The sequence below is a fragment of the Sciurus carolinensis genome, chromosome 1 (assembly GCF_902686445.1).
Source record: "Sciurus carolinensis chromosome 1, mSciCar1.2, whole genome shotgun sequence".
Taxonomy (NCBI): Eukaryota; Metazoa; Chordata; class Mammalia; order Rodentia; family Sciuridae; genus Sciurus; species Sciurus carolinensis.
The window spans coordinates 41452365-41475755 of NC_062213.1; the positions used below are offsets into that span (position 1 = coordinate 41452365).

Sequence of the window (23391 nt, forward strand, 5' to 3'; positions counted from 1 at the left end):
TTACACTGAACATGCCCCAATCTGGTACTCTGGATTCTTCAACTCTGGCCTCTTCCCCTTACCCCAGGGTTCCATTCTTCTGATTTCCTAGGAGACCTGGCTTTAGCAGAAATGGTCTATTTATATGTTCCCCAATACATCATGCACTCCCACCTTGCCTTTACCTTGTGTAGAATGTCTTCCCACCTACTTTCTCTTGTTCAAGTTCTCCCGTCTCATTGATTACACCCCACACCCACATCCTCAATGAAATGAACCCACATTTGATTTCTGCTACCTCTTCTTGACTCCTACCACACTAGCTTTCCAGATTGCTTGGTGCAAACTAGAGAACATGGAATTCAGAGCAAAAGTTTCTGAGTTTGAATCCTAGTTCTTTCACTAGCTGTGTAACTTGAGAAGTCATTTAACCATTCTGAGCCTGTAAAAGAGAGATACCAATACTTACATCTATTGAGTTGCATAAAGAATTAACACAAACAATTTAAGCCTTGAGAAAAGCATAGTACAAAATCAGCACTTAATAAATGGTCATTCCCTTCTTTCATTCCTTTCTCCTACTCCTGCATTAAGCATTACATATAAAATATGTTACACTAATCACTTATATTTAAACCTTACCTCCTTCTCTTTCCTGAGATAGCCTATTTCTGAAGGGGAAAAAAATGAATGTTTGATTCATCTTAGTAACTCTAGTGCCTGGAAACTTCTGAGTAACTGGTAAGCTCTCAGTAAACATTTACTAAAATATATAAATTTGAGAAATAATGTAAGACAAATGGTTCTATTAAGAAGGTCTCCTCTGTAGAGCCTAAATCTGTAATTAATTACATTGATTTTTAAAATATTTTCCCATTACAAAGAGAAGAGGTGTTTTACTTTCAGAAAAAGTGCTAATGAATTGATGGTCAATGGTGAATGAAAGGTCAGGTTGTTATAAAAACATCAATAAAGGAAAAGTCTTCTCTTTGAAGTCTGAGCACAGAACCACTAATAAAGGCAGTACAGAGAAACAAGAAGAATAACCTGGAGATGCTGCTGGCAATAAGTAATGAGCCTCCTCTGGAGGAATCTATCATGCAGCCATGTGACTAATCTACTTCCAAAATGACCGACAACACCGGCGACTGCACTGAGAAGTGTCATATCAAACTTCCTTCTAGAGACTCTCTGACTCTGAAGATAAGCAGCAACAAATTATAATACATATTCTGTTCTTTAGCACTGCTAACGTCTACATACTCCTAGACAGAATCCAACATTGCCCACTCTCACAGTTAAGGGTAAAAATCTTGCCAGGGAGAAAGGAACCATTTTTTTTTTTTTTAGTTGGCAACTGAAAATGTCATTATTCATTAATGTTTTGGTAGAAAAAATATATACACAATCTAGTGTATTGGGCACCTGCTATTTTCTTCAAAATACAGAGCAAGAAGATCAAGTTATTGTAAAGCTTACTACAGAGATGATACAGTTTGGTCAGAGAGTACAAGGAATTGGGTCAGTCAGTGTCATGGTTTGGATCTAAAAAATGTCCCCCTAAAAGCTCAATTGTTAGGCAGTGTATCAATGTTCAGAGGTAAAAAGATTGGATTATGAAAGCTGAAACCTCATCCATTTGGTAGATCATTAATTTGAATACTATTGGGAGGTAACTGTAGGCAGGTGGGAGATGGCCTTGGGCTGTATTGTCCCTGGCCCCTTCCTCTCATCAGATGCCATGAACTGAACCGTCTTCCTCTACCATGTCCCATGATATTCTGCCTCATCTGAGACCCAAAGTAATGGTGTCAGCTGACCATGGACTGAGACATCTGAAACCTGAACCCTAAAATAAACTCTTCCTCCTCTAGGGTGCTCTAGACACATCTTTTGGTCACAGCAGTGAAAAGCTAACACAACCTGTTTGTCATCAGAGCCCTGCCATGATTTATTACATAACCTTAGACAAGTTTATTCCTTCAACAGGTGTTTCTAGAAAACTATGTATCAAACATTATACTGAATGATTAAAACAGAAGTAAAGAAAAATACACACACACACACACACACACACACACACACACACTGAAATCAAAGTCTTTCTGGAACTTACAGTCTAGTAAGCCTACTATGTAGTCAGGCAGTTGGGGCAGATTGGACAGTTTTTAACCAAATCCATTTTCCTTACACCCTGGGCATAAAGATAAACCATAGTGCACAGTCTCCACAAAATGGCATCCTGACCAGCAGAATATGAGCAGAAGTATGTTATATCCAGTTCAAAATAGGAATAACCATGAAAAACCTCCCTGTTGGTTACTGACTTTCTCTCAACATCCCCTTCTTTTTCCACTGGATACCAAGGACTCTGAGATCTTGGAGATGTGGAGACAGATGAAAAGGAGCAAACATCCACCTGCTGAACACTCCTTTGGCACTATTATGTGAGCAAGAAAGAGATCTCTGCTGTGTTAACTGACTGAGATGTGAAGTTGTTTGTTACAACCAGTAGTCTACCCTGCCAAAGTATGAGCCAAAACTACCCTCAAAACATTGTGATCCAGAGTATATATGAGATGGCATAGGAATACCAAAAAGAGGAGGCTCACCTGGGCTACATTTGATAGCAGGGAGGGCTTTCCAGAAGAGATACTAAGATGAATCTTGAAGAATGGTACGTGACAGTGAGAAAGGAAAGTGGGGTATTGGAGAAGAAAGCACATGCAGTCATGAAACCTTGGGAAACATGGTGCATTGGGAAAGTGTTAGTGGCCCCCAATGACTAGAGTGTGGAGTGAGACTGGGAAATAGAGCTGCTCAGTCTGTATGTATTGAAATGACTGCTACAGAGCAGAACCTAAGAGACGGAGTAACTATTAGAAATGAGGGACAAGGGAAGAAAGCAAACACAATCAAGGACCACCTGACTTAGAAGACAGATGTTATTTTTACTGAGATAGAAAATGTAGAAGAAAGAAATGAGAGGCTGAATTAAATTTTAAGAAAGCTAGAACAGAGATATCCATGGAACATCCAAAAGAACCAGTAGGTAGCTGGCAATGTGACAGTAATATGGATGGGAGAGGTGGGCTTGGAAATTGCCAAAGCACAGAAGGTGATTGAAGCCACAAACATGATGGTAATGCTCAGATAGAATGGTCAGAGTCAGAAGCCAGAGAAATAGGGAAGGAAGAGTGAGAGGGAAGAGAAAGAAAATGGATGTAGAAAAGAAGTCATAAGAGACAAAGAGAAGAAATATTGAAAAAGCAGTCAATAATGACTACTGCTTCAGAGAGGTGCAATAAGACAGTGGCCTGAGAAGCCCATTATATTTGACAATGAGGTGTTATTTGTGACCTTCAGAAGTTCCATTTCAGTGCTGCATTAAAAAAGTCTGCAGAGTGATGAGGGGTGAGGACTTGGAGATAGGAATGCAGAATACCCTAAAGAAACTTGGTTCTAAAAACTGTAAGTTAGAAGTGGACAAAGGGAATCTATGTCATTTTAGTTTTTACTTTTCAGGATATAAGATGTAAACACATTAATATGTCTAATTCTCTGAACTTTTACTTCCCTACCTGTAAAACAGGTATAATGCCCCATCTGCATGACCCTTCGGGATGTAATCACAATAAATAATACAACATATATGAAAGATTCTAAGGTATTATGTAAAGACTGATGTCATTACACATTTATAAATGGTCAAAGAATGGAATTACAAAGTTAAGTTCAGTGAAATATGGTAACTATAAAATCAGTGAAAAGTTATAATCAGTCTAGATTTAGAAGTATGAAGAAAATGTCCCTTTTAATGAATATGACAAACTGTTGACCCCACGTCTTAGAGGCTAACATTCTGAAGTCACAGGCTAGACAAATCCTACTCCTATGCTGTATCCTTGGTTTTCAAATGTCTTCATTATACCAGAAAAAAAATTATGCCAATGAACCCTGGCAGATCACTGTATATTAAGTCATCTGGGAATTTATTAGTCTTATGAGTAGTAGTTCTTAAATAAAGATTTCTGGCAATCTCCCAGTTTCACAAAGCAACAAACTAGCTCCATAATTTCATTCTCATGACCAATGAAATCATGATGATTGGCCACAGCTTGCTTAGCTTGTTATTCCAAGGGATCGGAGATATTCTGGGAAGTAAGCTAGCCATTTCAGGACTTCCCTCATGGGAAGATAAACCATCCAAAAGAGTATGATCCAATCACTTTTCACTAGTCATGAAACCATTAAAGACTTTACAAAGAACATTATTTTTAGCACTATAGTACCAGTGCAACTAGGTTTTCTCTCATAAAATTCCCAACAAGTGGTTTTAACATGCCCTGTCTTCCTCTCCTGGGAAGACATCTTATCCCTATTTATAAAGGAAGAAAAAAAATACTCTTTCCTCTTCTCTGCACATTTGTACCACTCCTCTCTCACTGTATTTTCTAGTTGCTGACATCTATTCCTCAGTTATTTTATTTTCAAGGGTGTAGGGTGCTGATTAAGGTCAAGCAGCTGTGTCTTCAGCTCCAAACAGCAATTGTACAGAATGAACTTAGATACTAAAACATAGATACTAGAAATCCAGTCCTGCAACCCAAATAAACACCATCTGCAATTACCTTCGCATTTTTTGAAAATCTTGGGCCAGGCTACAGCACTAAGATGGTACTTCTTTTATTTATGTTACTCAAATATTTTATCTTTAATGTGTGACACAACCATATATAACAATTAAACTAGGCCAAATGTCTACAGGTCAAGTTTTAGACCTTTCATCCACTGCTATATTGAACTGCATCCTGGGACAGAGAATTGTTAAAACACTTGACTCAGCACAGTGGCACAAGCCTGTAGTTCCAGCTACTTGGGAGGCTGAGATAGGAGAATCCTTGAACCCAAGAGTTTAAGGCCATCCTGGACAACATAGTAAAAGCCCATTTCAAAAAGAAAAGAAAAGAAAAGAAAAGCTGACTAAGAGGAGTTAGCCTCTTAAAAGAATAAAACATAACACTAAAATAAATAAAACACTTTGATAGCACTTAAACCAGGGTAACAAAGAATAAAAATCTTACACTGTTCTCAAATAATGCCACCAAACATTGATGTAGACCTATAAAGATAATCAAGAATCTTTTCTAAGTTTGCTTAATTTAATCTTAAAAAAGTTCCTCTAGTTCCCCAGCTCTTTTCATTACCGCAGAAATGGCCCCCACCAGGATACCCACTCTATTTTTATTTCACTTCTCTAGCAACGTGGAAAGCAGCCTGGCTTCCTCTGAAGTCATTAGGAATCCTGATGAAACACAGACGTGAAGTCAACCCACCCTTCAGTGAAAATACACAGTGTATTAGTTATATAAGGAATGTTAAAGGATGGTTGTGGATGTGGAAAGCTTTCTAAAAGAATGCATAAATGATACTTGGAATCCCAAAAAGGCCAGAGAAGATATTGCAAACAAATGACCAAATATGAAATGGGGGGAATTCCATGAATGATCAGTATTTTCATTTGAATGGTTTTATTTTTATTTCATAAGGGCTCCTCTTTCATGGAAAAGATTCTTAAAAGATTTCAAACAAATGCCATAACCAACCTGTAGATGGAGAAGGATGCCACTGACCGAATGAGGGATGCCAAAGCCCCCACCTTGGCAGCTTCCACGGCCCCCCGGATGCGGTATTGCACCGTCATGGCGTAGCTGATGTAAGGCTGGTTATAAACAACGATCTTCCCTCTTGCTTCTGGGGCCCTTCTCTGCAGTTCATCGAAAGAGGTCACCACCAGAACTTCTGCTGTAATGCCTAGAAATAAAAATCAAACAAGAACTAACTTATGGTTTCCCAGCAGCCAGGTGGAACTGGTGCACAAAAGGTCACACATGCTTTGTCCACTACATCTGGCAAACTTGTTTGAGAAGATCAAAGTTTTAGAGCCATTTACCCTGGGAGAAAGATTATGGGGTTAGCATTCAAAATAATATAACATACAACTCAAGTTTTTCACCTCACTTGACCAGCTGGTACTAAATCACTAATTGCTTGGAAAAACAGCCACTTTTATTTTCTTCTTCTTCTTTCCCACCCTAAGAAGTCATGCATTTCATGGAATGACACTACTTATTTATTTTTAAAAAGGCATTTTAGAAAGTTCCTCTTGAGATTAATGAAACACATATTTATCTTTTCATGAAACTATTTTGATATGTTGCTAAACAACCTTCAGTGACATCATGCAAAAAACGGCACTTTGTGAAGAACACTCTTAAGAAGCCAATGTTCCTTGTAAATCCAACTTTTAACAAATGGTTAATGTGACTTCTCCCAAGAATCATGGAGAGTCAGCTTGTTTTCTTTCCTCTTTTCTATAAAAACATTCTTAAAGGATGTGGAAACTTCCCATGCTTCTCATTTTACAGTCCTCATTCATCACCCAACACGTTACTACTCTTCAAATAAAAATCTCGAACATGTCATATAATTGTCCTGTTGACTTGGGGAGACATGCCTGCTTTCCTCAAGACCTGCCCAAAGTTTCCTGAATAGGGAAGAGAGTTTCACATATTCCAAAAAGTCATTCAAAAAATGCCACACCACCAAAGAGCCTATTTGATAGAGCGGTTAAGAGTGACAAAGAAAAATATTTGGCAACAATACCAGATGCAGTGGTTAAATAAAACCATTTAAAAGAAAGTGTTAGACAACTACCATTTTTGGCTTTAACCAGGCAGTCATGAAATACATTGGTAACACCTGAAGTATCAACATATATTTCTCATATTTCCTTAATGTTATAAATGACAGAACTATATTTCTTTACTTTTTCTTTTGAAAGCTTAACTTATGGTTAACTAAGATGTCATTAAAATGCTAACTGCTGCTTGGAAAATCCTTTTAAAATGCATTGCAAGTACTGGAGAATTCTCGCCTTCAATACAGGCCCCTCATAATGGTCCCTTTGGGCAGGTTCCTCTCTTACTTCCGGCCTGGTTTTGTACATTTACTTTAAAATGATTAGCTACAAATCTATACACATGTCTCCACCAACACTCAGAACTCAGAATTTAATTTATGATCTAAGAAAATCAGTGTACAATTATGGAAAATAAGGAAACCTCCAGCTCTTTATATGATAAATGTGCATAAAAATATAATAAGGAGTCAGCTAGAAAGATTCTGAGATTCATAACTTTCTGAAACCTGGAGGTACCTTGAAATTTGACTGGTGTTGTTGTTGGCATAGTGCAGGAATTTTGCTGATGATTTTCAGCTGCTCCTAATGAATAACAGGTTCAATGGTCCGCCCAGGGGATGTCCCAGCAAATGGGGTAATTTTGTGTCTGAATTAGAGCTGCTAAAAATGAAGTCAAACTTCTATAAAATTTCAAAATTAAAGTCATACAAGGGTGGTACTTCACTACTATGGTCTATACTTCAACTCAAATTTTAACAAAGGAGAGCCAAAAGCTAACCTAGAGAGCACAGTTGTCAATGCAAATCACTAGTAGCAACTACAGGTCAAAGCCTGTCACCATGAACTTGGAAGAAGAGTTTGAATTAATCTGTTTCCCTGAAAGCTGAGAGTCATCTCTGATTCCTGTCTCCTTCATGCCCCAATGATAAAATCAATCCTCAAATACTAATAATTTTAGCCCTTAAAAATCAGTATCAACTGAATCCATGTCCCCTGGTCCAACCCATTACACTATCTGACCTCAGGTCCTCTTTATCTCCTTTTGGATTCTTACAAGCCCCTCCTCCTTAGCCCTCTCACATCACTGGCACCCCAACTTCCAGTCCAGTTCCCCAAATGGACTACTTGAACTACTGAGAAGCCAGATCTGCCAACAGAACCATCACCCTGTCCCTCCCCCTGCTCTGCTGAAAATACATCTCTCAACCTACCTCTACAGACACTGGCTCCTATTTATTTTAAGCTTCAGTACCACAAATCCTACAAGTTCTCACTCTCATCCTCTGCTATTCTACTCCTTGGTGTCTTTGTTCATGCTATGGTACGTCCTGTCTACTGACCACATTCTCTCAACATCTTCATGTTACCCACACCTATTTTTCCCTCAAGCTTCCATGCAAGAATCATTTCTTTAGGGAGAATTTCCCAGCTTCCTGCTTCCTTTCCTACCCCTCACTCCTGTCCCTGGGAAGGCTGGGTCATATACCAACCTCCTCCAGATTTTTAGGACAAGCTCAGCATAGTTGGGCACTAGACAAATGAAACTCTCTATGTGGCTCTCTCTGCTGCCCAAACTGAATTCCTTGGGCTTTGGGACCATGTTCATTTTCATTTGTATCTCCAGGGACTAACATATTTCTTGGCCTATGGATAGACAATTGGGCATTAAACATTCCTGGAATGCCATTGCTCCAAATAAGGGGTCATCGACTAAACCAAGGGCCTTCCCATTAGTGTGCAATCTTACCTTTAAAGGTGGACTGCCCTTTGCCCATAGTAAGTCAGCAGTCTGATTCTCTTACCACACAGAGGAAAGTAGAGCTGTAGCACAATAACCAGGCAAAAGCAGCACTGGGCAATCTTGATATAAATTCCAAGAATTAAATTTAGGTTCCTGAACATAAGATAGTTCTTCTAATCTCTCTTAGAGCCTAGGTACCCTTCCTTAACTCTATATGCTATATCTGGTATTTAAACCTAAGATTTATGAGAAACAACAAATCAAAACAACAAATCAAAAGATTGGCCTGAAAACTGACAGCAGCACCATAAAAAAACCAAAGTCAGAGATGGAAACATGCAAAATGACAAATATTAACAGAACTTTCCACAATGATGGAAATATTTTACATCAGTGCCATCTAACACAGTAGCCTCTAGCCACATGTGGCTATTGAGCACTGGAAATGTGACTAGTGTGATTGAGAACATGACTGTCAAATTTAATTTTAATTATATTAATTAATTTTAATTAATGTATATTTCCATTTAAACAGTCACATGTGGGTAGCACTCACAGTCACCGCAAGCTCTGGCCCCTGCACAGGGCAAATACCTGAGAGCATCTTTGCTGGCCCCAAAGGACTTGCTTGGTGACAGTTCAATAACAGACATGAGTCACACTGATAATTTCCTCCAGCAGTCACAGACCAAGTGGACTGTATTCAGTAGCCATTGCTGTACAAAGCAGGGTGTGTACAAAATATCATAGGAAGATGTTTGCCCAAATTAAACAAAACAACATCAGGCCATCGGGAAAACTTCACTCTTCTGAGTTTGCATTTTGACATGTCACCCCAAAGGGAATACTGGTGCTCTCCTACAAATCAGCAGGCTCCTATTCCTCACTCCAATCTCCCTTCTTCCCACTTACCAACCTAAAAGGCAGCTTACAAAAACCTCTGAGGACACACAACCAGGGTCATGTTCACAATAAGGCCTACCCCCAAATTCCTATTCACAATCACAACCTGTTCCCCACCTTCTGTCTCTCTTAGCTCCCTGAATTTCTTCATATCCTTTAACAGCATCCAGTTGTACCCACTACCATAATGTAAGGCACAAATGGGGTAGACATTTTTGTCTACTGTCTTCATTAATGTTACCGAAGTGCTTGAAATGATGCCTGGCACATATATATGTGTGTGTGTGTGTGTGTGTGTGTGTGTGTGTGTGTTTGTGAAACACACACTGAATGAAGAGAAATCAAAAAAATAAATTAATAAAAATATAATGCCTCATCCCTTATCACTCTCCAAAAATGCATGTTTCCAAGGAACTTACATATTTCTGTAGGTGAGATTAATATTAATGGCTATATTTAAGTGACCATTATTTATGTCAACATTCTCAGAAGCTCTACAAAGTACCTTATGTAAGGATACTGAGGTTCCAAGAGTTAATACAACTACTAGGTGTGGGAGCTGAGATTTGAGTTAACGGTTTTGTCTGAATCCAAGGGTCATGCTCCTTCCATTAACTGCGTAACTATTCTCTTATAAATACAGAGCATATCAAAAGAAAAGCTCAGTATTTTCATTTTAAGAGGAATAAAAAGGAAAAAGAAATAGTTATACAGTAGCCTACCGAAGTTGTCAGGCATCAGTTATCTTCCAGAAGCCCTCTCATAAATCAGGGTACTGTTATCACAATGGGTCCCAACCTACTCACAGGGGAGCAGGGAGGGGCTCTTCACTTTAGGGTGAGATGTTACAGTGATGAAAGGATTAAAGTAGTTAATTTCTGAAGAGAATGTGGGACCAAAGCTAAAAATATCCATAAAGTGACTCTCTTGGCTATAGTCTCTTAAATCACAAAGAGTACAAAAATCCTCAGGTTCCTTTTTATCTTTCACACCTAATTTTCAAAACTGATCAATTCATCTTTAAGCCACTTACCTTGAGTGTGATTATTGTTTGCAGTCTCCCTGCAGAGACAACAGATGCTAACCAGTGTGGTATTGGCTCAGGTCATCTGTTCTATGGGGAATTTGATAGAGACCCACTCACCATCTCTTCTGACTTAATTCCTTCCAAACACAGTTAATAAGAAATCTAGACATGGTAGTGCATGCCTGTAATCCCAGCTACTCCAGAGACTGAGAAAGGAAGATGGGAAGTTCAAGGTCAGGCTGTGCAACATAAAGAGACTGCCTCAAGAATAATAATAATAATAATAATAATAATAACTAAGAAGAAGATGATGATGATGATAGTGAAGGGAGAAATCTTTGTTTTCTACCATTGAAAGCAAAAGACAGAAAAACAAGTCTCTGGGTCTCAACTCAATGTGGTAGGTTTTAGGAAATTGATTCTGATTCAGAAGAAAGCTTAACCCCCAAACAGGAAGTAGTCTAGCCCTACCCAAAAGGAAGCCCAGCTTCATACTCTTATCACCAAATCTTCCACCCGGTGCACTATGAAAGATAACTAGGTCCCTGGAATGGTCGGCCTTTCCTGAACTCAGAGTTACAGAGAAGGGAAAACAGTTGTTCTTGGAAACTCAGTGTTTTGCCTAAAGTGGTAAGGAAATTGCAAATTCAAGGCCAGGCAGATAAAAGCACATCAGATGTTGCTTTCTGAGGGTTCATTTGTTAATGGAGAATATTACAATTGTGCAATGTACTTTTCATGGAGGAACTAAGTCTAAAAGATTCAAATTAATTCAACAAGTTTACAGCCCTCCTCCTAGGCTGGGACTTCATGCTAGGCAGTGTGGACAAAAGGAAGATGAGTAAATTCCAGTTCCCACTTTAAGAATGGTATGAGCCAGGGAAGAAAAATGGGTAAACAACAACTTTTCCAAAGATTCAGGATGTCACAAGCACTAAATTAAAGTATAGCATAACATCATGAAATAATATAGATTAGTTTCAATTCTGACTTGGAAGAATCTAGGAAGTTTCCTGTAAGAAGAAACTTTAAGTGGGATTTAGAAGATTTCTGACACCTGAAAATGAGGGAAAGGGCATTCCCAGGTAAAGAACAAAGAAGGGAAGAGAAAAATACATGAAACATCTATTCACTTACAGTGAATAGGAGGCTTCCTGCCAGGTCCCAGACACTAAAAAAAAAAATCTTCCAATTTTTAACCAAGATATTTATAGTCCTTCATTCTCCTCTACGAATTCCAGGGAAGGAAGAAAAGTGGTCTCCTTGAAAATTTTTCAACAATTAAAAAATAAAACTCAACTGTTAGTTTGATTGAAAGTTGAATGAATGAGGGGCTCTGCACAGCTCCAAATGGTCACTGGAGGCACATGACCCATCCTCTCCAAGCTGTGTCTCCTGAGGCCTGGCTCCAATTAAACCTGGTCTGTCAGCCTTATAAGACCCAACTGCGTCAAGATCTGCAGGCACAGTAAATTACCACCAACTCTAGAGAGGACGCCATTTGCCTGCCAGTGTGCTAAGCCATCTTGTCACACTGACATCAGGGGCCAAACTGCAAGTAGAGCAGCTTGTCTACTTCAATCTCTGAAATGCAGAATTCATAGCAAGATTTTTGCTGTTTATGGACAGTATCTAGCAATAGGGCCACGAGGCTTAACTGAGCATTAAGGCAGAACATGAGTTTTACAGGGACCCATCTCAGCAACACGCAGCATCTACGAGCATGGAGCACAGTCTGGTCCTTAGCAAACCTCTGGCCTTAAAATCCAACTGCTGCCATTTTCACTTAAGCAGCATAAAGAGGCAATCAGACCCAGGAGGACCTCGATTACTTTAGCAGTTATCACAGGAAACATTTCTACTCTAAAACATGAGTTGGACTCTGTCAGAACAAGTTGGTTGCTTTGAAACATGATTGACATGGCTGCTTTCTCCCCAGCTGCTGTGTGTTTCCTTGTAAGGGTGACTGGTATGGGTGGGTGAGAGATTTTGCAAAACCCACTGTCATTTAACACATCTTCTCCAAATGAGCAGCAGGAAGGCACCATGCAACCAGTCACCTTCAACTTCAAGTGGTGGTTAAAGAGGACAATCCAGGGGCCTCATGATGGCTGGATACAGAGACAAGTTTCTGACCAGGTAGACTCACACAGCGCTGATTATAGGAGTCTGGGGGCATGGCTGACTTCCCTGGAAAGGTGAAATCTGCCAAAGGAATGTTAATTGGCTAGGAGACATTGGCAGGGAAGATAGGAAGCTGAAAAGAGGACAGAGATCAAAGTCGGTAGAGTGAGAGGTCCAGAATGACATGAGAGGCTGGCAGAGTTGGGGTGACATTATGTGGAAATCTGTAGCTATATTAAGTAATCTGGGTGGGAAAAGAGAAGTCAGGTATTGTGGATTCACAGTTTGAAAGTGTCATGAGGCTTAGTATGATGAAAAGCTCGGAGGAGGGAAGGAAAGGTATGGAAGGGCATTTAAGGTCCTACTGCCACATTTTGGCTAAGATGAGATGATAGTGGCTTAGACTAGGTGGGCAGTGGGGATACAGTCCAGTGGGCCATGTTGAGCAACAGCAGGGAAGGCACGCCGTTCTCTCTCATGGGGTAACTGGCTTCATGGAGCTTTGTGCTTCACTGACCACACTGCCCACTCTGGGCAAAGACAGTCTTCCTATGGAAATTTGTGTGTAACTGAAATTTAGTAATCAGATATTCAAAAAACAAACACTTTTTAAATTTTTAAGGTAAATTATTTCAATAAAGCAAGTAATCACCTTATTCTACAATTTAAAAATAAGGTATTTTGTATAATTCACTATGCATTTTTCAAGATATACTTAATAGAGGATGTTTCTTCATTGGAATATCCTGGTTTGAATTCCAGCCATAAAGTTCACTAGCCTTTTGATCCTATCCTATAAAATGGGAATCACACTATTATTGGCATCAATAGGCTTCTCATGAGCATCATATGAAATGAGGATGATAAAACCACTTTAAGGCATTAAGGTATATATTTAAGGGCTCTGAACATATATGTACTAGGTATAAGCAGTTATATATGATTTATTTAAAATTATATGATTTATTTAAAATTTCACTTGGAAACAATAGCATAATTTTTTAAAAAAATAGATATGACTTTAGCAAAGATTGAATCTTCTTGGCTTAGAGCAGAGCTGTTCCTTATCATGTAGACAGCTCTAGTTTTTACTAAACCAATAATTTAGCCACTATATCATAAAGGCCCCACATAAGGCTGCAGCAAAGCTGAGCAGTTTCCATGGGTCTACATGACAACAAGGGGTACACAGGCGGTGATGGAGGGGTGGGCGAGAGAAGCAGGAAATGGACTTTTTGGAGAAGCAGCATCAGAACAGGGCATGGGTGCAAGAGATGCATAGCCCTACCCACAACAGACCCGTGAAACACTATGATTTCCTCTCCCTTCCTCTTCAAAGGATAACACATTCCCACCAACTGCCTAAACTGTAAACTACAGGATCTGTGTTAAAGACACTGACCCTTGGACTTGGCCCAGCAATTTGGTCTGTTCAATGCAGTGTGAATGGGCATGATAGATGGTCACAGCTGAGCAGGACCTTTAAAAGCTATTGCAAGATTTGGCTTTGTCTCTTAAGAACTTACTGCTGTGGGCCACAAGAATGGCACACACCAGATGCAAGCTGCTTCTTCAGTCTGGAGTGAAAAAGAAACTTGAGGTGGGAATAAAAGAATCACCAACTGGCAATTGATATATATCAAAAACAATATGGTGGTACTGACCCCAGCACTACTGAGTGACAACTGCCTTTTGCAGGGCCCTGAATTTAAAGTTTCTACCTGAGTTTTTTCACAATCTATGGCTAACTGATAAGATATCAAATGAATATATTTGATACCATAGGAAGACTGTTCAGTAAAAATTAGAAAACTACTTTCCTCCTCCTATTACACAAAGTGATCAAATGATCAACAACAGACAACAAACACATCTGAAGAAGTTAGCAAGTGAGTCATCTAACATGTAGACTTACATGACAAAGAATTTTAAATAGCAGATAAACTCTAGAGACATTAAAACACATCCTTGGTAGCTTCAGTTAGCTAGCTACCAATGTCATTTCTAAAAGAAACAAGTAGCTGTGTCACAGTTAAGTAATTCTATGCACTTTCAGCAGATTTCACTATTTCATCTATAAATGTGTTTTCTCTCTGAATTCCATCTTCACAAACCAAGGGCAAAAATGACAGAAGTGAGTGTGTTTGTGTTTATGTTAGATACAAGATAATGTCATTACAGTGTTATGGCAGAGAGATAAAACAACTCTGTGACAACTTGGTATTCTAAAGTAGGCCTTTTTATTTAGCTATGTTTTGAAATGTTGAGTGTCCTATGCTCTCTTCTTAGGAGTAAAAGTTGGGTTAAAAAAAAATGCTGTAACAAAATAGAACTTCTGTCTGAAATAGTTGTAAACCTGGCTCAGTCTCATGATTCAATTTGATATAATTTGCCACTTGAAGGAGATTCTGGAGACATGATGTAGATATCAGAACCACATGACTTATGTGAAAATTTCCTGGAGGTCATTTTATGAAAGTTCTTACCCTAGAAGGGCACAAATCCAAGTAGAGACATTAATCCCACACTTTCTAAGCAAGAAAAGGCATTTAAGAAGGAGTCCAGTGATAGGAGGAAGTAAGAGGATTAGTCCCATTTTACTAAGGCACATGAAGATTCATGATTTTTCCAAACAAGAAAGTGGTGATAAATCTTGGTGGTTCCAAGCCACTGGGATTTTGGAAGGTGGTACTTAACCTAGTACTACTGAGCGTGAACTGACTGTGCAGAAGACCTGCATGAGTCAGACTGACTTCAAATCCATTTCAGTAAATATTTGCCATTGGCCAATGTTGTTTTCACAATAATCTTAATCCCTGGGTCAAGTTTTACTACAGATATGAATAAGTATTCTAGAATAACAATAACACTCAAGTTGCAGCTACCATAAATCTTCTTTTCTAATTACTGAGATCAAGGAACATGTGAATTCTTATACTTGCAAGTGGAAGAAAACTCCATTGCAATTGGTTTGGAAATGTTTTTGCTGATGAAATCAGTGGCAGGGTTGATTCAGGTGGTTCCTGGCTCCTGGTGCTGCCTTCCATGGTGTCAGCGTCATCTCCAGTGACTGTGTGATGTTCTACCACATCACAGCTCCAGGTCCTCCCAGACTTCACAACCTCACTGTACGCCCCAGGGAAAAACAGTGTCTTCCAGCAGCTCCCACAGCAAAGACAGAAGCAGTTTAATTTTTTTTTTTTCCCCCAGGAACTCCAGCAAATGAGTCTGTCCAAGACTCATGGGTTACAGATCCACTACTGAATCCAGTAAGATGACCATGGAGATGGGCTCCACTGACTGCCTTAAGCAAGGTCCCTCCATCCTGGGTAAGAGGCCAAATCCTACCCAAACCAAATGGCTGGGAACTGGCAAAGGCTTCAATTCCCAAATAGAAGGAAAATGACCACCACAGGATGGTGTTGATACCTCTTGATATTACCACAATATGTAGCACAATGCTTTTCCCATATTCTGAATTCAACATATATTTACTGAACTGAATTTAATTGACCATATTGTTCCTGATCCACTTTGGCAGACCTAAGAACCTCTTAGAACATTTATTCCCAATGACTGAACTCAACAAAACACAAATGGGAAGTTTTTGATGAGCTTATGATGAACTAACAATTAATGAAAAACAGGTGATCATTTAGCAACATAAATAATTTATTAATCTACACCAGAAACTTAAGTACAAAAGCTATGGTAATAGAAATATTAATGCTATAGGGGCTCAAAGTTTGTGTAGTTTCCAAGAATCCATTTGTGATTCTTGAGTCACATTTGAAAACCACTATTCTGTACAGCATCATGATGGAAAAGTAAAAATGTAAGCCTTTGCAGAATTTCCATCAGTTTTCAAGGTAGGGTTTTCAAATATTTAAAGGAAAAAAAAATCAGGTCTGTATGTACTCAAAATAAAATTAGGAGGTAAAAAGGCAATAATCCTCTAGTCTGAAAGATTTGCATAAAACTAATAACTATAATATGCATACTCTGGAAAGACACACCATGAAGAGTTCTTTACGCACATTATTTCATTTATGTCCCTATGTGATAGGTATTACTGATGCCCTATCAGTAAATGTATTGATATGGAAACAGACTGGACCTAGGTCACAAAGTTTGGTCAGTTGTTGATTCAGGATTCAGACCCAGACTTCTCTGATGGAGACCCTCTATCTTTATCAGGAAAACAGAAGAGCAAGCAACAGTTCTTCTGGTGACATAATCCTCATCCAGTTAGTCATCCATACATTTTTTTTAAAATTTTGATTCATTGTACACAAATGGGGTACAACTGTTGTTTCTCTGGTTGTACACGAAGTAGAGTCGCACCATTTGTGTAATCATACATGTACATAGGGTAATGATGTTTACCTCATTCTGTTATTTTTCCTTCCCCCACCACCTCCCCACCCCTCTTTTTCCTCTATACAATCCATCCTTCCTCCATTCTTGCCTCCCTCCCACCCAGTTATGTATCATCATCTATTATCAGAGATCATTCGACCTTTAGTTTTTGGGCACTGGCTTATCTCACTTAGCATGATATTCTCCAACTGCATCCATTTACCTGCAATCATTCATACATTTTATCTACAAGACACCTAATACAAGACATTCCAAATGTCTTGGAAGCCATTTAACTACAACTTTTAACATATATCTTACACAGCACTTACTTGATATACAGATTATAATATGCAGACATAAAATAATTTTTACAGAATGGTCTTTAAGTATATATATTTACCTTTTGCTTCACTTAACATTCTTTGAAAGTGTTTATAAGACTGTCTCTTTATGCTGGTTTATTTGATGGTCGCTGAATAAAGACTTAGTTAACATAATAATAAAGAACTAAAACTTATACAGATTTTACAATATGCCAGACACTGTTCTAAGTGTTTTACTTATATTAATTTATTTGATTCTCTCATCAGTCCCATGATATAGGCACTTTTATTATCTTCACTAAATACAGTTATTTTATTTAGACTTATGTTTTAAATACTTACTTCCTTGCTTATTACCAAAAGAATCTGTGGATACTTCAAAAAATACATCAAAAAATAAAAATAAATGAGGAAGGAAGGTAAAGAAAACAGGTGTAGTAAAATTAAAATAATGTCATGGTCAATATTATGGAAAAAATATATATGTCAAAAGGTTTATGCAGTTGCTGAAGAGGACCATAAATTCAGTACAAACTGCCTGGTAAACAAAGCAAAGAGCACAAAAAAATCAGGCACAAAATTCAGTGTTCATAGAGGAAAGCAAGCAGTTACCTAGGAAAAGCACATCTTTCCTATAAGAAAATTATGGTATGGGTAATAATAAAGAAAATAATGTGTGATTATAATAATGGACAAGAGTTCATTTCTACCATGGGGGCATTCTTCTTCCACCTTCCATACTCATTTTCTCCTTTCCTTCAGTAATAAAACCTTTTCATTTTGCTGGGAAAATGATAATATAGAAAAAAGAAAAGAACTAATTTTCCAACTTCTCTGCAGTTGGATGTTACCAGGATCCTTAACAGGGGAGGCATGCCTTTACTCAAATGAGAATGGAGGATGCCATCTTGGACTAGGGGTAGGCTCAGACAGGATCATCTGGACAAGACTGTGGATTCATAAGACCCTAGAGAAGAGTATTCCAGAATTTCCCATGTCAGAGAAAAAATGTCTACCTTGTATAAACAAGCCACCCTTATTTGGAGTTTTCTAGCTAACTGAAGAATGAGGGAAACAAATTTTCAGTTTAGGCGATCATGAAGAGCCTTGAAGGCCAGAGTCAAGAGTTAGAATTTGTGTTGGTAGAGATGTAGAAAAAGAAAGAAACATCTGTACACCACTGAGGGAAAAGCAAATTAGCACAGCCATCATGAAAAACAGTGTAGAGGACCCTCAAAAACATAAATATTGAACTACCATATGTGATGTGGCAGTCTCACTTTGGAGTATCTTTCCAAAGGATGTGATGTGAAATCAGTATGTCAAAGAGGCATCTGCACTCCCATGTTTATTGTATCAGTATTGACAATAGTCAAGTATCCATCAGCAGATGAATGGATAAAGAAGACCTAGTATATGAAACAATGGAATACTATTCAGCCTTAATAAAAGGAAGAAACCTTGTGATTTGTGACAATGTAGATGAACCTGGAAGACACTATGTGAAGTGAAATAACCAGAGACTGGAGGGAAAGATGTTGTCCAAAAGACACAAAATTTCAGTTAAGCAGGAAGAGTAAATGCAAAAGACCTACTGTACATCGTGGTGACTACGGTTAATGACAACACATTGCATACTTGAAAATTGCTAAGAGTAGACTTTAAGTGTTCTCACTAAAAAAATAAAAAAAGATGAGCATGTGAGATAATACATATATTGAATAGTTTAATTTAGCCATTCTACAGTGTACACATATATCAAAACATCATGTTGTATCCCACAAATAAACACAATTTTTACTTGTCAATTATACAAATTAATTTTTTAAAAACCCTGCAAAACATAAGAGCTAAAAAAAAAAAAAAAAAAGAATTTGTTCTATAATCAAAGGAAGAAGAGTGTTAGACAAGTAGTAGGTCCTCAAATATTTGCTTAATGAGTTTTTAAGATGTATTTTAAAAGATAGTTGTGTGATGATGCTTTTTTCTAGGCAGAAGGACCTACCAGAAGCCATGTAATGGAATTTTCATTAAAAATTATAGTATTCACAGTTCTGGAGAAGACACAGACTTGAAAATGGTGAGACCCGTGAAACATAAATAATGGTGACTTGACCTGTTTAACAAAGGAAGTGGCTGAGTTTGCAATATATTTTAGAAACAGAATCAACAGTTTTCACTGAAAGATTCAATGTAGGGACAGAAAGAGGAGTACAATGAGAATGAAAAGAAGAAAATTCTATGAGAAATGAATAAAATAAAGAGTTAAAGGATGGATTCTGTCAAAAATTTGGAGTGACTGTGTGTTCAGATTCAGTAATTCAGGGCAGGGCAACATATGTTGACATGACAATGGTTCTCCTCTTAGAAATTAAGACAACTGACAAGGACATGGGTTTGAATCTGTGGACCCTGTACTTCTCCTGGCTGGTTGCTTGCGAGCTCACATTTTCTTGGAATACAGTTGCCCAACATAAGCAAACGGGTAGTCAAGTCCCCACATACATCAGTAAGAGTCTGGATGATATAGATATTGCATTATTCTCAAGGAATTTAAAAATGTGAAGACTTAGCTTCATCCATTAGCTTACAAAAGAACAAATATAGACAGCACCCAAAGGTGTGATTTAGACTATATAAGAACTTCTGATTTTCTCATCTGTCCTTCTTTCTTCCCATCTCAGTGGACACTCTCCCAAGTCAGCTCCTCAACCATGCTCTGTCTTCCTGAGGCCTGAGCTTAATTACTCATTCAGCTACATAAGTGGTAAGTCTTCTGATAAGTCACGTAAGTTTTCCAAGCTGCAGTTTCTTCACATAATAAAAAATACCACTGCAATGTTGTGAGGATAAAATGAGAATGTGTACTTGCAGCTATTGTATAAATCAGATTACCAAATACAGTTAAATATATCCCTTTACTGCTTTATCAGTTCTCTACTTTCCCTTTCTCTGCCTCTCTTCCTCTTTTTAATAACAGCTTTTTTTTTTTTTTACATTAAATTCACATAACATACAATTTACCAGTTTAAAATGGACCATTCAAAACTATTTGTGTATCCAGTTCTGCAGCCATCACCACAATCAATTTTGGAACAACTCGCATCATCCCCAGGACAAAACTGTACTCATTAGTCATCAGTCCCCATCTGGGCCCAAACCTCTGATGACCACTGATACACTTTCTGTCTCTGTGAATTTGTATCTTATATAAATGAAATCATACAAAATGTGGTCTTCTGTGATTGGTTTTTTTCATTTATAACAATACTTTTGAGGTTCATCCATATTTTAACATGTGGTAGTATTTCTTTCATTTTTATCGCCAAGTAATACTCGATATGATTATACCATTTTTTAAAAGCCCATGCCTTCATTGCTTCAGGACACATTTTTGCATTCCATGCAGTGCCTCACATGATTCCAGCAACTGCATCTTAATCATTTGTGTATCTACAGCAGCTACAGTCCAATTTGCACATAGCAAGTGTCCAATAAAAAAGTCTACTGAATGAATGAATGAATGATGGTTCAGAAATCACTTATTGAAATAACACATATGTGAGGGCATGATTTAGGGAAATTCCAATATCTAGATTCAGATTAGCATTTTTCATTCATTAATGCTTCCCACTAATGTTTCCCTCTGTGTAGCCTGACTTTCTTTGCTTGTAATGGAAGTTGTCCTGGAACATCTATCCATCCAGAGTCCCCTCACTGTTTTATGCCAAATATCTTTGCTTTCGAGCTTCTGATCCTCCTAGTGAAAAACAGTTTCTAAAATAATCAGAAAAAGAGATGCATTTCTTTTCCTTCACAGTTTTCACAACCCCCCACCCATCTAGGTGATAAAGAGATGCTGTTATCTTGCATTCTACTGATAGGAGGACAAACAGAGCTTAAGGAAATTAAATAATTTCTATCCATTAAAAATAATTAAAATCTAACTTCTAAAAGTGGACTGTTTGTCATCATCCTTGCTTTAGGAAAGGAGATATAATAATGACCCAAAATGTGTTATTCACTTGAGGACTTACTACCTTGGTAAGACCTACAGAATATAAAAAATAAACATAAGTCATTCCTTGGCCTAAACTAAAATGAATTAGTTAGGAGAGATGAAATAATTAATCATACACATCATAAAGGGTTATGATGTTGAGAGAATTCAGAGAAGGTAAATGTCAGTCCCTGAAAGAATTCACCCTGTCCTGACATTAAAATTAAAAGCCAGTCACTGATAGGCTCTCCCCTGCTCAGGGGCCTTGGGGTAAATCAGAGAAATCTCTGGAACAGCATGATGAGTGTTTTGTGATGTTTGATATGCCAGGGGTTACAAGAGGTCCAGGCATCAGTGTGAGCTGCCCTCATCCCACCCACTCCACCCCCAGGTCTTAGGCCAGTCTGACTGCATATCCCTCTGTCCATAGATTTCATGGTAATTTCCTCATGGACTCAAATCCAGCACTAAACATCAGACTGATGGTAGACCAGTCTGGAGTTCTTCACTTAATCCCCACCTGTCTTTTGGGATTGGCTTTTCTTTCCAGAATCTAACACATACACTCACAGAATATGTCCTGATCTAGAAATAAAATGACAGCCAGGGATCAAGAAATGTCATGTGACCTGAACACAGTCACCTAGACAAGCACTGCTCTCTCATCTTGAAAAGTTACCTCTCAAAGATTGACAGTACGGGCCAGGCACAGTGGTGCACACCTGTAATCCCAGCCGCTCAGAGGGGTGAGGTGGGAGGATCTCAAGTTGAAAGCCAGCAACAGCAAGGTGCTAAGCAACTCAGTGAGACCCTATCTCTAAATAAAATACAAAATAGGGCTGGGGATGTGGCTCAGTGGTTGAGCACCTCTGAGGTCAAGCCCCAGTACAAAAAAAAAAAAAAGAAAAAAAGAACGGATTGACCGTTCCAGAGTTCACTGGCCCCCTGAACTCAGTGATGTGGATGCTCTCCATTTCTGTTAGAGCTCCCAGGCCTCTCCCCCTCCAGCCTTAGCTTACTCTCTGTTTCCCACCAGAGGTGCCTAGAATGACTCGATTACATAGAAGAGTGGTTAAGCTAAAGCCGAGGACTGAGTTGGAGAGTGATACAAATCATGCTTCGCTTGGAGCCAAATTCCGGAAAGCCTCCACCTGCCATGCTCAAGTGTTTGAACTTTTTCCTATCATCACTGTAGAGAAATGGAGAGCACTAGAGATTTCTGAGTAGGCAATAAACAAAAAGAAATCACTGTTTATTTTATAACTACATCCCTCTGACCTAAACCCACAGGACCAAAATCACAGGAAGAAATCTCTCACTCAGCAAGGTTCAAGCCACTGCCAAACTTAACAACGAACATTTGAGATTTCCTTAAAACAGGAATGTTACTTCTTATAAAGAGAAGAAGTTATTTACAGTGAGAAAACCAGACATCAGCTCAGCTTGGGAGATGAAAGCTCCAGGGGACTAAGCATTTTCCACCAACAACTTCTGGTTCGTCTCCTGGCTATTCAGGTGCCAATACTACCCTCCCACCATTTGATGATCTGTACCAGGCACTGGAATGACTGGGCAAAGGATCGAAGATGCCACCCTTATTTTCAAGGACTGTCCTTTCCAAAGATCTCTACTTAACACTCTATCATTCCCTAACATCAGCTCTCTTTACCCAGCTTAATGTTTGCACCTAAGCAACTCGAAACAACCTAAGAGCCAGGATCCCACTTCCCAATCACACAAATGTTTGAATCCCTCAAGCAATATTTTACAGCAATCACTTTCAAAAGGAGAGATTCCTTGTTATGTATTGGGGCAAGAGCCATAGAATATTTTTTTTTCAAATTAATACATGATGTTTAGTGAATACATGAATCACTTTTGAAGGTGCTTTTATTCCTTTTTAAATTAATGTAAATAGAAATGTAATTAAAGATGAATGGGAAATACTTTGCTATGGCATGCAACACAGTGTGGGTACTAAAATCTTGAAAGGAGACAAAGCTCTCAGATGTTATAAACTGCTTTTATTTGGATGGTGGGAGATGGGGATGAACAGGAAAATATTTGTGGGGAAAAATGTACAATGGAAAAAAGTAATTTTCTTAAATGCAAAATTCCTAGATTAAAATATTGAAAAGAACTCATTTGGTAAAAATGTAATATTTCTCTTTGGGTACTCCAAAGAGAATTGCCTCATAAGAATATATAATCGCACATGAAAATAATAAT

The 23391-nt window shown here is 38.4% G+C and overlaps 1 protein-coding gene across 3 annotated transcripts in view; it reads right to left on the reverse strand.

Moving 5' to 3' along the window:
- Cpq (carboxypeptidase Q) overlaps nt 1-23391 on the reverse strand; it is a 441859-nt gene that overhangs the window by 295634 nt on the left and 122834 nt on the right. For all 3 annotated transcript variants that reach the window (XM_047566009.1, XM_047566014.1, XM_047566018.1), the window contains exon 3: nt 5586-5793. In XM_047566009.1, coding sequence (XP_047421965.1) covers nt 5586-5793 — 208 coding nt within the window. The remainder of the gene's footprint in view (nt 1-5585; nt 5794-23391) is intronic.